Raw genomic sequence first — 20,027 nt, 5'->3', positions numbered from 1 at the left:
CGAACTACTTGAAATTGTTAGAAGCGTTCAGACACATAGCAAATCGCATTCGAAGTCCTGTAAAAAAGGTTCGAAAGAATGTAGATTCAATTTTCCGAGACCACCTTCAGAGAAAACTTTTATAAGTCATCCTCAAAAGGAAAACATCAAGACAATCGATCTTCAAATGTCAGAAGAAGAATATAACGAGATTATACGTCATAATACTAGAGAGACAAGCAGAAAAGAAAGTTCAAAAGAATTGTTATCAAGAATTTGGAATTATATCAAAGAAAATGATTCTAAAGAGATGGGAACTGAAGAACTGTTTCAGATATTGGGTATAACCCAAGAGCAGTTTGAAGACGCAAACAACACACTAACAAACTCAACAGGTGTAGTTTTGAAAAGAAATCCAGCAGAATCGTGGATCAATCAGTATAACGCGCAGTTACTTTCCTGCTGGAATGCAAATATGGACATTCAGTATATTACCGATGCATATGCATGCGTGGTCTATATAGTGTCTTACATTTCAAAAGCAGAAAGAGAAATGAGTCAAATTTTAGATTGCACGCAACGAGAAGCAAGAGATGGTAATCATGAAGCAAAAGCTGCCATGAAGAAACTTGGAGCCGCATATTTACATCATAGAGAAGTCAGTGCACAAGAAGCTGCCTTTAGAGTATGCAGCTTGCAATTAAAAGGATGCTCAAGAAAAGTTCAGTTTATACCTGTAGGAGAAAATCCCATTCGTATGAGTCTTCCTTTGAAAGTATTGGAAAAGAAATCTGATTTAGATGAAGAAATATGGATGTCAAGCCTAACTGAGAAGTACAGTGCAAGACCTGCAACAAGCGAATTTGACAGTATGTGTTTAGCTACATTCTGTTCAGAGTATAGAGTTCTAGCTTCATCGCAGATATCAAAAAACCCAAGAAGCCCCATACATGCATTGCAAAAGAACTTAGGCTTTATTCAAAAGAGATCTTTGACTGAAAATGCCGTCATACGATATCCACGATTTTCTGTTGAAAAAGCTCGTGAAAAGTTCTATTTCAGTATGTTGCAATTATTTTTCCCGTACAGATCGATTGAGAAATTTAAATCTAAACGTAGCTATGAAGAATTTTATCATTCTCCGGGTGTAAAGGAAACAGTTGAAAGAAACCGTAGTTTGTTTGAGAAGGATATGGATGCTTTAGAAAGGGCTGAGGAAATTCTGGAAAACGATGGTATTCGAGACAGTGCTTGGTCACAGATTTGCCCAGAAACAGAAGTAAATAGGCTTGAATGTATAACTGAAAAAGAAGCAGAAAAAAACGACGACACAGAATTGGAATTACGAATTCCTGATTTATTGGACAACACTTCAAATACAATTGAAGTTTCACAACCTTTAATATCAAAAGAGGAAGGCATAAATATAATAAGATCTTTGAATGAAACCCAACAAAAGGTTTTCTACAGACTTAGATCATGGTGTCTTGAAATCATAGGTGGAAGAAAGCCTCCACAACTTCAAGTATTTATAACAGGGGGTGCTGGGACAGGCAAAAGTCATCTGATTAAAAGCATTTACTATGAATTGTCACGATTATTTGCTCCTACCATGGCAAACCCAGACGATGTATCAATTTTATTAACGGCACCCACTGGTGTAGCAGCATTTAATATTGGAGGAGCAACAATTCACAGTACATTCACCATTCCTGGCAACAGTGCTTTGCCATTAGAATATCAACCACTTGGTGATGATAAATTAAACACGCTGAGAACAAAACTTGGTCAATTAAAATTGTTGATTATTGATGAAATCTCCATGGTTGATAAAAAAATGCTGACTTACATACATGGCCGTCTAAGACAGATTAAACAAACGGGAGATTTTACCCCATTCGGAAATGTGAGCGTTTTGGCTTTTGGAGATTTTTACCAGTTACCGCCTGTTAAAGGTAAACCCCTCTTTATCAACGATTGCTATTTTGATCTTTGGAACGATTCTTTCAAACTAGTAAATCTGACTGAGATCATGAGACAAAAAGAAGACAAACAATTTGCTGAACTTCTAAATAGGTGCAGAATCAAAAAAAAGAAGGAGCATTTAAGTACAGGGGACAGAGAGTTACTCTTAAGTAGAGAGAACGACAATGCGGTTGACGCTCTACATATATTTCCGACAAATGCTCAAGTCAATGAGTTCAATGCCCAGGCTCTAGCTTCACTTTGTTCAAATAATGGAACGGAACCTATTGTTTTAAAAGCAGAAGACAATGTCAAGCAAAAATATTCACCCCGAGGAACTAATAAAGCGAATGCAGTAAAAAATCAGTTTAGGTTATTAAAAGAACTTCAGATATGTGTCGGTGCACGTATTATGCTAATTTACAACATTGACATCACGGACGGATTGGTAAACGGTGCATTTGGAACCGTAACAAGATTAATAGATGTAAAATCTGGTAATACAACTGAAATAAAATTTATAGAGGTTAGTTTTGACAACAAAAGAGTCGGGAAAAGGCTGGGAACAAAAGTTAACAATGAGAATAGAGTTATCATCGAGCGAGTGGAAGAAATGGTGGGAAAAGATGGTAATATTTTTCGAAAACAGTTCCCATTAAAGCTTGCCTGGGCATGTTCAGTTCATAAAGTCCAAGGTTTAACCGTTTGCAAAGCTGTTGTATCTTTAAAGAAGATTTTTCAACCGGGACAAGCTTATGTCGCCTTAAGTCGTGTAACATCTCTTGAAGGCTTAACATTGCAAGATTTTAACGAAAAGTCAATTTATTCAAATCCAAATGTCCAAGAATCTCTAGACACCATGCCAAACTTTCTTACGGCAGACAAAGAACTGATACAAAATAGACTGACAATTTTGTACCACAATATAGAGGGTTTACAAAACCATTCAGAGGATCTAAGGATAACTCTTAAATGCAGAAGAATTGATTTCATTTGCTTAGTTGAAACATGGGTTACAAACGAAATGACAACTAATGCAGAACTTGATTGTTTTTCTGCAGTTCACCAGGTTCGCAGAAATTCATACACTTCTGACAATGTGATACAAACCCAAGCCAAAGGGGGAGTATGTGTATTCAGAAACATTGAAAGACAATTGCAGTATGAACGGATTATTTTACCGATTGATAATCTTGAATACATAGCGTTTAAAACGAACAACATACTATTTATTACATTGTATAGACCCTCTTCCTACGCAGTAGAATGTTTTCTGAAAACGATGAAAAGACTGTTAGTAATTGCTCAGAGTATGCATCTTCCTTGTCTGATTATGGGTGATTTTAATCAAAATATTAGTAATGGTAACTCTTCCATCAGGCTTTTAATGGAAAAAAATGGATTTAATCAGTTAGTAACAGAAGTGACAACTGATAGTGGAACATTGATAGACCACGTGTATGTTAAAGATATAAATGTAAAAATAGCAATGATTCCAACCTACTACAGTTACCATGAAGCACTTGAATTAACAATTTTTTGAGCTTTTAATTCATCTTATGAATTTATTCCTGAGTTAAAACTAATCGATGTCAAATAATCTTAAAAGTACACATATTTTCTTAAACGTTCAAGCATCTGCTTGGTGATAAGAAAATATTATAGTAGTTAAAAGTGAATATTTCAAAATAAATCTCTAGCATTCTCCAATTTAAAGATCATATCTTCAGAAAAAAAATTTCTGTATCTTTTTTGTAGTCATCTAATTCATAATCGACCTAATTGACTTCGATGCAAGGTAATCTATACGTAAACAAAATCCTTATAGGACTTTCGTTATGTGTATTGTTGTTTTGGGGGCTAAAGGGGCATGGTCACGATTTTGGTCAAATTCTATTTTCTGTTTTAATTATTTACAATGATTAAGGAATGCATTTCTATTAATCAAATGAAATCTGAGAGTCAGTTGTAGAGCTATAAGCAAGATACATTGCTCAAAGTTCTTTGTCATGTAAACAAGGCTCGTGTCTTGTTTTTTGTTGACATAGGTTCAATCTACCTGTAAAAAAAATTTTCAAGCTGATTTTTTTAAAAAATCCTTTTATTTATTTTAAGCATATATGAACAGTTTCTAACGTTCGACCCATTTATTTTAAGTTTAAAACTGGAATTTAACTTCAACATTCAAAGTGTTAACATAAACTTTGTTTACATAGCGAAGAATTCTAAGCTCTGTAACTTGCTTGTAACACAACAAGTGACACTCAAAATTTGGTTGCCTATTAAAAAAGTCTCATTAAAGCATTGTAAACATTAAAATTGAAAAAAACAATTTTTGACCCAAATCGTGATAATGACCCTTTTGATGTGAATTATTTCAAAACTTTTCGTACCAACAATTTTGTTAGGATCACTGAAATTTAACTATATCAAACAGAATTCAATAAAGTTATATTCTAAAACCAATATGAATTGCCCTCCTACTGAATACATAATTCATAGATGTTATGGTTTATAATGGACCACAAATCAGTTTAAAATCAGATCAGTTTTCTGTAGCCATAAAAAGTTAAGTTGTCGAAAAGCCCTTACTTTTTGTTGAAGACAAAAAAAGTTCTAGTTAGGGCTTTTCGACTTTCGGTCGAAAAGACCTATTGTTTTTGTCTTTTTTTATTATTATTATTATTAGGGCTTTTCGACTTTCGGTCGAAAAGACCTATTGTTTTTGTGTTTTTTTATTATTATTATTAGGGCTTTTCGACTTTCGGTCGAAAAGACCTATTGTTTTTGTCTTTTTTTATTATTATTATTATTATTATTATTTTTCTCGACAGATTTCTGTCTGCGATTTTTTGAAAACTGGAAGATATATTGATACAGTTTTGGGACGGTCTTACCGCAAATCTATCAATCTATGGAATGTAAGGTTTTTAACTTCCGGTTCCGCTACTTCCGGTTTTAACAAGGAAAAATGTAAAAATTGCTTAAAACGCAATACTTTGTTTAGTTTTTATATTAGAATGTTCAACTTTTACAATTAGGTGCATCTTGTCTCTCTGTACAAAATTGTCAGCGTAGACAACTTTCTATATCTTACCGTTTTTGAGATATAAAGTCCTAAACTTTAGAAAAGGGGGGATGAGAAAGCAAAAAAATTTAAATGACCTTTAAAAAATTATTTAACGCCTAAATATTTTTAACATAGATGTAATTAACATATATTCTAAGTTTCAATAAAATATGTTGACTACTTCCGGTTTTATAGGTCAATGAAAATTGCCTATGGGAGTTTCAATGTTAAACAAAAATCACGCGTGGTTCGTTTTCTCAAAAGGTTTTCAAGTAATTGCTACAATATTTCATATTTATAATAACACACACAATCCGCAGACCTGAAAAAGTTTTGGGTAAACAACTCGAAAAAATTAGGGATCTGCAGGGGCCAACGTGCAAAACAGCCTTTTAGCTGTAACTTTTTTACCTTTCATCTGATTTTAAATTTTTTTTCAGTTTATTGTTTAGAATAAAGAGAACAATTTAAAATTTATGGTCCGAGGGGCCACTTTTTGAGTCCTTATAGGGGTTTGAAGGACCTCAAGATCAGAACTTGTTCAAATTTCAAAATGTTTTTAGTAAGAGTTGTCTCGCTTTGTTGTAAGAATAAAGAGCATTAATACTGTAGGCATACCAAATTTGGTGTCCGGGGAATGAATACTTACTTCAATATGATTTTTTGAAAATATTTTTCTGGAAAATTAAAAATATAGCTACCTGTAAAGTTCTGGAGTTATCTTTCTTTTCACATTGCACTACTCATAAGTTGCTATCTAAGCAACTTGGGATACCAAGGCGTTTAGAAGACTTGGAAATAAACTAGAGAATATTTTTTTGAACATTTAATTAAAAAGGGATAATGGGGCTGTCGAAAAGCCCTTACTTTTTGTTGAAGACAAAAAAAAGTTCTAGTTATTATTATTATTATTATTATTTTTCTCGACAGATTTCTGTCAGCGATTTTTTGAAAACTGGAAGATATATCGATACAATTTTTCAACGGTCTTATAGCAAATTTTCCACTCTATGAAATGTAAGGTTTCAGATTTCCGGTTCCGGTACTTCCGGTTTTTACAAGGAAAATAGCAATAATTGATTGAAACTCAATATTTTGATTATTTTTCAATCCAGAACGTTCAAACTTTAGAATTACATTTATCATAACTAGTTGTACAAAATTGTAAGCGTAGGCAACTTTCTATATCTTACCGTTTTTGAGATATAAAGCCCTAAACTTTAGAAAAGGGGGGATGAAAAAACAAAAAAATTCAAATGACATTTAAAAGGTTCAATGATGCCTGAATATTATTAAGATGGAAGTTATTAACATACATTCCGAGTTTTGTAAAAATATGTTGACTACTTCCGGTTTTATAGGTCGGTGAAATCGTCTATGGGAGTTTCAATGTTAAACAAAAATCACGCGTCATTCGTTTTCTCAAAAAGTTTCCATTTAAATATTACAATATTTTATCTGTATATTGAGACACACACTCCGCAGACCGGAAAAAGTTTTGGGTACACAATTCTTAAAAATAAGGGGTCTACAGGGGCCATCGTGCAAAACAGCCTTTCAACTGTAACTTTTTTATTTTTCATCCGATATTTAAAATCTTTTCGGCTTATAGTTGAGAGTAGAGAGTACAATTTAAAAAATATGGTCCGAGGGGCCACTTTTTGACTCCTTAAAGGGTTTTTGTAGGCCCAAAGATCACATCTTGTTTAAATTTCAAAATTATTGTTTGGAAGAGTTATCTCGCTTTGCTCCAAGAATGTACAGCATAAATACCCTTGGCATACCAAGTTTTGCGTCCCAGGAATGAATACTTACTTTGGAATGATTTTTTTGAAAATATTCTTCTGAAAATTAGAAGTGTAGCTACTTTTTAAATTCTGGAGTTATCTTTCTTTTCACACTGCAGTACTCATAAACTCCTATCTAAGCAACTGGTTATACCGAGGCGTTTAGAAAATTTGGAAATAGATTAGAGATATTTTTTTTTCGACACTTTAAATTAAAAAGGGAAACTGGGGCTGTCGAAAAGCCCTTACTTTTTGTTGAAGACAAAAAAAGTTCTAGTTATTATTATTATTTTTCTCGACAGATTTCTGTCAGCGATTTTTTGAAAACTGGAAGATATATTGATACAATTTTGGGACGGTCTTACAGCAAATCTATCAATCTATGGAATGTAAGGTTTTTAATTTCCGGTTCCGATACTTCCGGTTTATACAAGGACAAATGTAAAAATTGATTAAAACGCAATACTTTGTTTAGTTTTTAAATTAGAATGTTCAAATTTTAGAATTAGATGCATCTTGTCTTTCTGTACAAAATTGTCAGCGTAGACGTCTTTCTATATCTTACCGTTTTCGAGATATAAAGTCCTAAACTTTAGAAAAGGGGGGATGAGAAAGCAAAAAAATTTAAATGACCTTTAAAAAATTATTTAACGCCGAAATATTATTTACATAGATGTAATTAACATATATTCTAAGTTTCAATAAAATATATTGACTACTTCCGGTTTTATAGGTCAATGAAAATCGCCTATGGGAGTTTCAATGTTAAACAAAAATCACGCGTGGTTCGTTTTCTCAAAAGGTTTTCAAGTAATTGCTACAATATTTTATCTTTATAATGACACACACAATCCGCAGACCTGAAAAAGTTTTGGGTAGACAACTCGAAAAAATTAGGGATCTGCAGGGGCCAACGTGCAAAACAGCCTTTTAGCTGTAACTTTTTTACCTTTCATCCGATTTTAAAAATCTTTTCAGTTTATTGTTTAGAATAAAGAGTACAATTTTAAAATTATGGTCCGAGGGGCCACTTTTTGAGTCCTTATAGGGGTTTGAAGGACCTAAAGATCATCACTTGTTCAAATTTCAAAATTTTTTTTAGAAAGAGTTGTCTCGCTTTGTTGTAAGAATTAGGAGCATTAATACTGTAGGCATACTAAATTTAGTGTCCAGGGAATGAATATTCACTCCAATATGATTTTTTGAAAATATTTTTCTGCAAATTTAAAGTGTAGCTACCTGTAAAGTTCTGGAGTTATCTTTCTTTTCACATTGCACTACTCATAAGTTGCTATCTAAGCAACTTGGGATACAAAGGCGTTTAGAACACTTGGAAATAAACTAGAGAATATTTTTTTAAAACATTTAATTAAAAGGGGATAATGGGGCTGTCGAAAAGCCCTTACTTTTTGTTGAAGACAAAAAAAAGTTCTAGTTATTATTATTTTTCTCGACAGATTTCTGTCAGCGATTTTTTGAAAAGTGGAAGATATATTGATACAGTTTTGAGACGGTCTTACCGCAAATCTATCAATCTATGGAATGTAAGGTTTTTGACTTCCGGTTCCGGTACTTCCGGTTTTTACAAGGAAAAATGTAAAAATTGATTAAAACGCAATACTTTGTTTAGTTTTTATATTAAAATGTTCAATTTTTAGAATTAGATGCATCTTGTCCTTCTGTACGAAATTGTCAGCGTAGACATCTTTCTATATCTTACCGTTTTTGAGATATAAAGTCCTAAACTTTAGAAAAGGGGGGATGAGAAAGCAAAAAAATTAAAATGAGCTTTAAAAAATTATTTAACGCCTAAATATTTTCAACATAGATGTAATTAACATATATTCTAAGTTTCAATAAAATGTATTGACTACTTCCGGTTTTATAGGTCAATGAAAATCGCCTACGGGAGTTTCAATGTTAAACAAAAATCACGCGTGGTTCGTTTTCTCAAAAGGTTTTCAAGTAATTGCTACAATATTTCATCTTTATAATGACACACACAATCCGCAGACCTGAAAAAGTTTTGGGTAGACAACTCGAAAAAATTAGGGATCTGCAGGGGCCAACGTGCAAAACAGCTTTTTAGCTGTAACTTTTTTACCTTTCATCCGATTTTAAATTTTTTTTCAGTTTATTCTTTAGAATAAATAGTACAATTTAAAAATTATGGTCCGAGGGGCCACTTTTTGACTCCTTATAGGGGTTTGAAGGACCTAAAGATCAGAACTTGTTCAAATTTCAAATTTTTTTTAGGAAGAGTTGTCTCGCTTTGTTGTAAGAATAAGGAGCATTAATACTGTAGACATACCAAATTTAGTGTCCGGGGAATGAATACTTACTTCAATATGATTTTTTGAAAATATTTTTCTGGAAATTAGAAATATAGCTACCTGGAAAGTTCTGGAGTTATCTTTCTTTTCACACTGCACTACTCATAAGTTGCTATCTAAGCAACTTGGGATACCAAGGCGTTTAAAACACTTGGAAATAAACTAGAGAATATTTTTTTTAAACATTTAATTAAAAGGGGATAATGGGGCTGTCGAAAAGCCTTTACTTTTTGTTGAAGACAAAAAAAAGTTCTAGTTATTAGGGCTTTTCGACTTTCGGTCGAAAAGACCTATTGTTTTTGTTCTGTTTTATTAGGGCTTTTCGACTTTCGGTCGAAAAGACCTATTGTTTTTGTCTTTTTTTATTATTATTATTTTCTCGACAGTTTTTTGTCAACGATTTCTATAAAACTGGAAGGTATATAGATACAATTATGCAACGGTCTTACAGCAAATATATCAATCTATGGAAAGTAAGGTTTTGAGCTTCCGGTTCCGGTACTTCCGGTTTATATAAGGAAAATTATAAAAATTGAACGAAACGCAATACTTTGTTTAGTTTTTGAATAAGAACGTTCAGCTTTTGGAATTAGATACATCTTGTCTTGGTGTACAAAATTGTAAGCGTAGACAACTTTCTATATCTTATGGTTTTTGAGATATTAAATCCTAAACTTTAGAAAAGGGGGGATGAAAAACAAAAAATTTCAAATGACCTTTAAAAATTTAAATTATACCTTACCATTGTTAAGATAGAAGTAATAAACGTACATTCCGAGTTTCATTGACATATATTGACTACTTCCGGTTTTATAGGTCGATGAAAATCACCTATGGGAGTTTCAATGTTAAACAAAAATCACGCGTCGTTCGTTTTCTCAAAAAGTTTTCAAGTTAACATTACAATATTTCAGATGTATAATGGTACACACAATGCGCGGACCGGAAAAGTTTTTGGGTAGACAATTTGAGAAAATTAGGGATCTGCAGGGGCCAACGTACAAAACACTACTTAAGCTGTAACTTTTTTATTTCTCTTCCGATTTTAAAAATCTTTTCAGTTTATTGTTAGGAATAAAGAGTACAATCTTAAAATTATGGTCCGAGGGGCCACTTTTTGACTCCTTATAGGGGTTTGGAAGGCCCAAAGATCATCAGTTGTTTAAATTTCAAAATGTTTTTTAGTAAGAGTTATCTCGCTTTGCTGTAAGAATGTAGAGCACAAATACTATAAGCATTCTAAATTTTGTGTCCGAGGAATGAATACTTACTTCAATATGATTTTTTGAAAATATTCCTCTGGAAATTAGAAGTGTAGCTACCTGTAAAGTTCTGGAGTTATCTTTCTTTTCACATTGCACTACTCATAAGTTCCTATCTAAGCAACTGGGGATACCAAGGCGTTTAGAACACTTGGAAATAAATCAGAGATTAATTTCTTTTTGAACATTTAATTAAAAAGGGATAATGGGGCTGTCGAAAAGCCCTTACTTTTTGTTGAAGACAAAAAAAAGTTCTAGTTATTTTTTATTATTCTCGACAACGTTTCGTCAGCGATTTTTTGAAAACGGAAAGACATATTAAAACAACAATGCAATACACTTATAGCAATTTTAAATGGCACGCGTATGTAAGGTTTTGGACTTCCGGTTCCGGCACTTGCGGTTTTGACAAGGAAAAAACTAAAATTTCATTGAAGCACAATATCTTTATTGTTTTTATAGTTAGAGCATTCAAATTTAAGAATTAGATGCATCTTGTCTTGATGTACAAAATCATAAGCGTAGCCATTTCTCTATCTCTTACTGTTTTTGAGATATTAGGGCTCAAACTTGAGATAAGGGGGGATGAAAAAGAAAAAAAATTCAAAAAACCTTAGAAATTTTATAAGACGCCAAGACATTGTTCAGATAGAAGTATTCAAGAGACATTTCAAGTTTCAATAAAATATATTGAGTACTTCCGGTTTTATGAGCCTATGAAAAATTGTCTATGGGAGTTTCAATGTTAAACTAAAATCACGCGTCGTTCGTTTTCTCAAAAAGTTTACATGTTAACATTACAATATTTCAGATGTATGATGGTACAGACAATGCACAGACCGGAAAAGTTTTTGGGTAGACAATTCGAGAAAATTAGGGATCTGCAGGGGCCAACGTACAAAACAGCCCTTTAGCTGTAACTTTTTTATTTCTCTTTTGATTTTAAAAATCTTTTCAATTTATTGTTCAGAATAAAGAGTACAATCTTAAAATTATGGTCCGAGGGGCCACTTTTTGACTCCTTATAGGGGTTTGGAAGGCCCAAAGATCATTACTTGTTTAGATTTAAAAATTTTTTTTAAGAAAAGTCATCTCGCTTTGTTGTAAGAATGTAGAGCATAAATACTATAGGCATACCAAGTTTTGTGTCCGAGGAATGAATACTTACTTCAGTATGATTTTTTGAAAATATTCCTCTGGAAATTAGAAGTGTAGCTACCTGTAAAGTTCTGGAGTTATCTTTCTTTTCACATTGCACTACTCGTAAGTTCCTATATAAGCAACTGGGGATACCAAGGCGTTTTGAACACTTTTTTTGGGGGAACATTTAATTAAAAAGGGATAATGGGGCTGTCGAAAAGCCCTTACTTTTTGTTGAAGACAAAAAAGTTCTAGTTATTAGGGCTTTTCGACTTTCGGTCGAAAAGACCTATTGTTTTTGTTCTGTTTTATTAGGGCTTTTCGACTTTCGGTCGAAAAGACCTATTGTTTTTGTCTTTTTTTATTATTATTATTAGGGCTTTTCGACTTTCGGTCGAAAAGACCTATTGTTTTTGTCTTTTTTTATTATTATTATTTTCTCGACAGTTTTTTGTCAACGATTTCTATAAAACTGGAAGGTATATAGATACAATTATGCAACGGTCTTACAGCAAATATATCAATCTATGGAAAGTAAGGTTTTGAGCTTCCGGTTCCGGTACTTCCGGTTTATATAAGGAAAATTATAAAAATTGAACGAAACGCAATACTTTGTTTAGTTTTTGAATAAGAACGTTCAGCTTTTGGAATTAGATACATCTTGTCTTGGTGTACAAAATTGTAAGCGTAGACAACTTTCTATATCTTATGGTTTTTGAGATATTAAATCCTAAACTTTAGAAAAGGGGGGATGAAAAACAAAAAATTTCAAATGACCTTTAAAAATTTAAATTATACCTTACCATTGTTAAGATAGAAGTAATAAACGTACATTCCGAGTTTCATTGACATATATTGACTACTTCCGGTTTTATAGGTCGATGAAAATCACCTATGGGAGTTTCAATGTTAAACAAAAATCACGCGTCGTTCGTTTTCTCAAAAAGTTTTCAAGTTAACATTACAATATTTCAGATGTATAATGGTACACACAATGCGCGGACCGGAAAAGTTTTTGGGTAGACAATTTGAGAAAATTAGGGATCTGCAGGGGCCAACGTACAAAACACTACTTAAGCTGTAACTTTTTTATTTCTCTTCCGATTTTAAAAATCTTTTCAGTTTATTGTTAGGAATAAAGAGTACAATCTTAAAATTATGGTCCGAGGGGCCACTTTTTGACTCCTTATAGGGGTTTGGAAGGCCCAAAGATCATCAGTTGTTTAAATTTCAAAATGTTTTTTAGTAAGAGTTATCTCGCTTTGCTGTAAGAATGTAGAGCACAAATACTATAAGCATTCTAAATTTTGTGTCCGAGGAATGAATACTTACTTCAATATGATTTTTTGAAAATATTCCTCTGGAAATTAGAAGTGTAGCTACCTGTAAAGTTCTGGAGTTATCTTTCTTTTCACATTGCACTACTCATAAGTTCCTATCTAAGCAACTGGGGATACCAAGGCGTTTAGAACACTTGGAAATAAATCAGAGATTAATTTCTTTTTGAACATTTAATTAAAAAGGGATAATGGGGCTGTCGAAAAGCCCTTACTTTTTGTTGAAGACAAAAAAAAGTTCTAGTTATTATTATTTTTCTCGACAGATTTCTGTCAGCGATTTTTTGAAAACTGGAAGATATATTGATACAGTTTTGGGACGGTCTTACCGCAAATCTATCAATCTATGGAATGTAAGGTTTTTGACTTCCGGTTCCGGTACTACCGGTTTTAACAAGGAAAAATGTAAAAATTGCTTAAAACGCAATACTTTGTTAAGTTGTTATATTAGAATGTTCAACTTTTATAATTAGGTGCATCTTGTCTCTCTGTACAAAATTGTCAGCGTAGACAACTTTTTATATCTTACCGTTTTTGAGATATAAAGTCCTAAACTTTAGAAAAGGGGGGATGAGAAAGCAAAAAAATTTAAATGAGCTTTAAAAAATTATTAAACGCCCAAATATTTTTAACATAGATGTAAGTAACATATCTTCTAAGTTTCAATAAAATATGTTGACTACTTCCGGTTTTATAGGTCAATGAAAATCGCCTATGGGAGTTTCAATGTTAAACAAAAATCACGCGTGGTTCGTTTCCTCAAAAGGTTTTCAAGTAATTGCTACAATATTTTATCTTTATAATAACACACACAATCCGCAGACCTGAAAAAGTTTTGGGTAGACAACTCGAAAGAATTAGGGATCTGCAGGGGCCAACGTGCAAAACAGCCTTTTAGCTGTAACTTTTTTACCTTTCATCTGATTTTAAATTTTTTTTCAGTTTATTGTTTAGAATAAAGAGTACAATTTAAAAATTATGGTCCGAGGGGCCACTTTTTGAGTCCCTATAGGGGTTTGAAGGACCTAAAGATCAGAACTTGTTCAAATTTCAAAATGTTTTTTAGTAAGAGTTGTCTCGCTTTGTTGTAAGAATAAGGAGCATTAATACTGTAGGCATACTAAATTTGGTGTCTGGGAAATGAATACTTACTTCACAATGATTTTTTGAAAATATTTTTCTGGAAAATTAGAAATATAGCTACCTGTAAAGTTCTGGAGTTATCTTTCTTTTCACATTGCACTACTCATAAGTTGCTATCTAAGCAACTTGGGATACCAAGGCGTTTAGGACACTTGGAAATAAACTAGAGAATATTTTTTTAACATTTAATTAAAAGGGGATAATGGGGCTGTCGAAAAGCCCTTACTTTTTGTTGAAGACAAAAAAAAGTTCTAGTTATTATTCTTATTCTCGACAAAGTTTCGTCAGCGATTTTTTGAAAACGGAAAAACATATTAAAACATGAATGCTATAATCTTATAGCACCTTTATATGACACGCGTATGTAAGGTTTTGGACTTCCGGTTTCGGCACTTCCGGTTTTGAGAAGGGAAATACTAAAAATTTATTGAAACATAATATCTTTATTATTTTTTGAGTTAGAGCATTCAAATTTAAGATTTAGATGCATCTTGTCCAGTTGTACAAAATTGTAAGCGTGGGCATTCCTCTATCTCTTACCATTTTTGAGATATTAAGGCTCGAACTTGAGAAAAGGGGGGATGTAAAGCCCAAAAAATTTCAAAAACCCTTCAAATTTTTATAAGACGCCAAAACATTGTTCAGATAGAACTATTAAACATATATTCCAAGTTTGAATAAAAGATATTGAGTACTTCCGGTTTTATGAGCCTATGAAAAATTGTCTATGGGAGTTTCAATGTTAAACTAAAATCACGCGTGTCACGTTTTCTCAAAAAGTTTTTGAGTAATTATTACAACATTTATTTTTAATAATGACACAACCAATGCGCAGACCGGAAAAGTTTTTGGGTAGACAATTCGAAAGAATAAGGGATCTGCAGGGGCCAACGTTCAAAACAGCCCTTTAGCTGTAACTTTTTTACCTTTCATCTAATTTCCAAAATCTTTTCAGTTTATTGTTCAGAATAAAGAGTACAACCTTAAAATTATGCTCCGAGGGGCCACTTTTTGACTCCTTATAGGGGTTTTGAAAGCCCAAAGATCATCAGTTGTTGAAATTTCAAATTTTTTTTTAGTAAGAGTTTTTTCGCTTTGTTGTAAGAATGTAGAGCATACATACTATAGGCAAACCAAGTTTTGTGTCCGAGGAATGAATACTTACTTCACAATGATTTTTTGAAAATATTCCTCTGGAAATTAGAAGTGTAGCTACCTGTAAAATTCTGGAGTTATCTTTCTTTTCACATTGCACTACTCATAAGATCATATCCAAGCAACTGGGGATACCAAGGCGTTTAGAACACTTGGAAAAAACTTAGAGAATATTTTTTTTTTTAACATTTAATTAAAAAGAGATAATAAGGCTGTCGAAAAGCCCTTACTTTTTGTTGAAGACAAAAAAGTTCTAGTTATTTTTTATTATTCTCGACAAAGTTTCGTCAGCGATTTTTTGAAAACGGAAAGACATATTAAAACAACAATGCAATACTCTTATAGCAATTTTAAATGACACGCGTATGTAAGGTTTTGGACCTCCGGTTCCGGCACTTCCGGTTTTGACAACGAAAATACTAAAATTTCATTGAAGCACAATATCTTTATTGTTTTTATAGTTAGAGCATTCAAATTTAAGAATTAGATGCATCTTGTCTTGATGTACAAAATCATAAGCGTAGCCATTTCTCTATCTCTCACTGTTTTTGAGATATTAGGGCTCAAACTTGAGATAAGGGGGGATGAAAAAGAAAAAAAATTCAAAAAACCTTAGAAATTTTATAAGACGCCTAGACATTGTTCAGATAGATGTATTCAAGAAACAATTCAAGTTTCATTAAAATATATTGAGTACTTCCGGTTTTATGAGCCTATGAAAAATTGTCTATGGGAGTTTCAATGTTAAACTAAAATCACGCGTCGTTCGTTTTCTCAAAAAGTTTACAAGTAAACATTACAATATTTCAGATGTATAATAATACACACAATGCGCAGACCGGAAAAGGTTTTGGGTAGACAATTCGAGAAAATTAGGGATCTGCAGGGGCCAACGTACAAAACAGCCCTTTAGCTGTAACTTTTTTATTTCTCTTTTGATTTTAAAATTTTTTTCAATTTATTGTTCAGAATAAAGAGTACAATCTTAAAATTATGGTCCGAGGGGCCACTTTTTGACTCCTTATCGGGGTTTGGAAAGCCCAAAGATCATTACTTGTTTAAATTTCAAAATTTTTTTTAGTAAGAGTTATCTCGCTTTGCTGTAAGAATGTAGAGCATAAATACTATAGGCATACCAAGTTTTGTGTCCGAGGAATGAATACTTACTTCACAATGATTTTTTGAAAATATTTTTCTGGAAATTAGAAGTGTAGCTACCTGTAAAGTTCTGGAGTTATCTTTCTTTTCACATTGTACTACTCGTAAGTTCCTATCTAAGCAACTGGGGATACCAAGGCGTTTAGAACACTTGGAAATAAATTAGAGAATAATTTTTTTTAACATTTAATTAAAAAGGGATAATGGGGCTGTCGAAAAGCCCTTACTTTTTGTTGAAGACAAAAAAAGTTCTAGTTATTATTATTCTTTTTCTCGACAGAATTTCCGTCAGCCATTTTTTGAAAACGGAAAGGATTTCAGAAATAACAATACATTAGTCTTATAGCATTTTTTAATGTCACCAGTATGTAAGGTTTTGAATTTCCGGTTCCGGTACTTCCGGTTTACACAAGCGAAATAGTAGAAATTAAATGAATCAATATATTGTTTTTATTTTTAATGGAAATTCGTTGTAATTTTACAGTTAGATCAACCATGTCGAGTTATTTAAAAAGTAAAGCGGCGGCGAGTTTCTATCTCTTATCAGTTTTGAGATTTTAGGCCTCAAACTTGAGAAAAGGGGGGATGAAAAAATAAAAAAACTCAGAAAAGCTTAGGAATGTTTTAAGACGGATAGGTATTGTTCAAATAGATGTAATTAAGATATATTCCAAATTTCATTGAATAGTATTGAGTACTTCCGGTTTTATGAGCCGATGAAAATTGTCTATGGGAGTTTCTATGTTAAATTGAATTCACGCATGTAACGTTTTCTTAAACAGTTTTCAAGCAAATATTTTTATATTTTGTATTTGCAATAAGGGATCTAATGCGCAGACTGGAAAAGGTCTTGGGAAAAAAATTCCGAAAAATAAGGGACCTGAAGGGGCCAGTATTAAAAACAGCCCTTTAGCTGTAACTTTTTTATTGTTTCTCCGATTTTCAAAATCTTTCGGTTTATAGTTCAGAATAAAGAGTACAATTTAAAAAATATGGTCCGAGGGGGCACTTTTTGACTCCTTATTCCCCAATTTAAGAACGTGAGTTATTTCCCCTAATTGGAACTCTCCTATTGTAAAACTGCGCATGCGTTAAAATATACGTCTACTTCCGCGGGCGTTCTTGACAACTGTCAAAATGGACGTACGAACGAAAAGCTCTGCTTCGGGATACCGCTCAAGAAAGTATTGTTGTATATGTAGTAATTATAGGGGGAAAACCGTAGAGGGACAAGTCGTCAGTCTCCACAGATTTCCAAGCGATGCAGATAAACGTAGAATATGGCTGCAGCGAGCAAGGTTAGTGCGCAAGGACTTCACCTACACCAAGAATTCGTACGTGTGTTCTTCACATTTCGTGAATGGTAGCGGCCCCTCTGCAGCCCATCCTTTGCCGTCGATATTTCCGAACAAGGTGTTCAAAACATCGGTTAGTATAAACGATAAAACATGTTTGATTCACATTCGTGGGGGGGGGGGGGGGGGGTAAATCCAGCATATCTTGTAAGATAACGTATGTAATGAATGATTTTGAGTTTAGTGTTTGAATGATAATGTTGGAAGTTGTTATGCTTCAATCATTTAGTAATATTCCTCAATTATGTTTAAAAGTTTTTGTCATTGTTTATTTATTTTTTGAATGTATCTTATTTATTAACTATCATTGAGTGTTTTTGTGTATGTAAATTAATGTGTTAAAGGGGGGTGGGTTCAGAGATAGAGCAAACATTTGAATTAGTCAAGAACAACATTACTTTGCAATCCAGGCACCCTCAACCACAAATGCCCCAGCTGCTCCCTTTTCTCATGAGCCAGGTGTGCAGGACAATCAGCTTCCTGAGAGTGAGGATAACCAGGATAGCCTTGAACAAACAGGTTCTACATAATTTGTGACTATTACTTAATATAACTGATATAAATTTAATGAGAAACTTTAAATTTTGCTACATATTTTTTATAATGTATTTCAAGGTGGTATGGGACAGCTCCATATTGTGATGCAATTCTTATCAGAAAAAAAAACATAATTGCATGCATGATTTTAAAATTTTTTCTTTTCTGAAAATTTTACCCAACAGTGTAGCGCAATGCGTTACATTATAATTATAAATCTATAAGTCATGAGTTCGAATCCCTTGCTGATGTGCAGTATATATAATTTGAATTTCAGATGACCCGTTAAAGGATTCCCTAAATATGCACGATTACCATAAAGACTGGACAACATGTGCTGGTGAAGTTCCAAAAAATAAGGAAACTCAGACTATTTTGTTAACTGTAGATTCATCAACACAAACTGATGAATCCTTTTTTAACAGCATGGCCATGAAAAAGTGTGTTTCCTCCTCTGCAGAAACACAGACTGATGGAAAGCTTTTCATTGATAAAGGGATTCAAGTTTCTAGACCTGTGTTCACCTTTGAAGATGTAGAACAGGATGACTCCAAAATTTTATTCTACACAGGTATTCCTAACAAAGAGACATTTAATGCTGTGTTTGATGAGATAAAGGATAATGCACTCGAAAGTACAACACGTGTAGGGATTTCATCTTCAAATCAAGGACGACCAAGAAGACTAAGGATTATTGACGAGTTTTTTCTTGTTCTCATGAGACTACGGCTGGGATTACTCCTAGAGGATTTATCAGACAGGTTTAATGTTAGTGTTTCAACTTGCAGCAATATTTTTAATTTATGGATTGATTTTTTGTTTGTTCAGTTGCAGCCTTTGATAATGTGGCCATCCAAAGAAACAATATATGCCACCATGCCATGTTCATTTAAGGGAAAATTTAGTAACTGCAGAGTCATATTAGACTGTACTGAAGTTTTTGTGCAAACACCTAGTTCTCTTGCTAACAAGTCATTACTCTACAGTGATTATAAATCCCATATGACATTTAAAGGACTCATAGGCATCAGCCCAGCAGGTGTTACAACATTTGTTTCAGACCTTTGGGGGGGGAAGTATAAGTGACAAACAATTAACAAAGAATTGCGGAATTTTAGATTTGTGTGAAGTTGGCGATGCTATCATGGCAGATAAGGGTTTCATCATTTCAGATCTAACTACGCCAAAGGGTATTCATCTTATTATTCCCCCTTTCAAGAAAAAAAATACACAAATGTCCAGAAGTGATGTCTTACTGACTCGTGAAATAGCACATCTTAGAATACATGTTGAAAGACAAATGGAAAGAATTAAGAACTTTCATATTTTTGAAGGTGTGATGCAGTTAAGTATGGCATCTCAGTGTTCTAAAATTTGGAAAATTTGTGTTGCTTTGACAAATCTCCTTCCCCCTTTGTGTACTGTTCCAGAATATGACATTGCTTCATAGCTAAATAGTGAAAATGTGCTTGCATACAATTTAAGGTTCTTATGATAGAAAAAAATATTCCTATAACTTGTTCAATGTCTGCTTCCAATATATATAGCTATAGTTATTTGATGAGATTTTCATATTTTTTAATTGCATGTGCATAAATTCAGTCTCATTATAAAGAAGTGCATGCACACATATTGAGTACTAAGAACTCATACTTTTTGCAAAACATATTTAAAATCTTCTAATTATATTTATATATATATATATAAAACAAAACTTCTGAATTTTTATACATTTAATGTATGACAACAGCAGGACATAGAGTTATAGGCTATCTTAAAAGCAATGACCACCATGAAAATATTAAT

At 32.9% G+C, this 20,027-nt stretch overlaps 1 protein-coding gene across 1 annotated transcript; it reads left to right on the top strand.

Moving 5' to 3' along the window:
* The first annotated feature begins 17,374 nt into the window (after positions 1-17,374).
* Positions 17,375-19,455, top strand: LOC136271276 (uncharacterized). The gene is made up of 3 exons (XM_066070949.1): positions 17,375-17,757; positions 18,095-18,203; positions 18,499-19,455. Exons 1-3 carry the CDS (start codon positions 17,467-17,469, stop codon positions 19,305-19,307), a joined length of 1,209 nt encoding a protein of 402 aa, XP_065927021.1. The 5' UTR covers positions 17,375-17,466; the 3' UTR covers positions 19,308-19,455.
* The last annotated feature ends 572 nt before the right edge of the window (positions 19,456-20,027 follow it).

This window comes from Magallana gigas, chromosome 9 (assembly GCF_963853765.1).
Source record: "Magallana gigas chromosome 9, xbMagGiga1.1, whole genome shotgun sequence".
In the NCBI taxonomy this organism is placed as follows: domain Eukaryota; kingdom Metazoa; phylum Mollusca; class Bivalvia; order Ostreida; family Ostreidae; genus Magallana; species Magallana gigas.
The sequence above is the reverse complement of the archived record's forward strand: the minus strand, read 5'-3'. Positions and strand labels throughout refer to the sequence as shown.

Coding starts and splice junctions, on each gene's coding strand:
- LOC136271276 (XM_066070949.1), top strand. CDS start 17,467: ATGGACGTACGAACGAAAAGCTCTGCTTCGGGATACCGCTCAAGAAAG. Junction 17,758..18,094: donor ACAAGGTGTTCAAAACATCG/GTTAGTATAAAC, acceptor TTTGCAATCCAG/GCACCCTCAACCACAAATGC. Junction 18,204..18,498: donor GGATAGCCTTGAACAAACAG/GTTCTACATAAT, acceptor TTTGAATTTCAG/ATGACCCGTTAAAGGATTCC.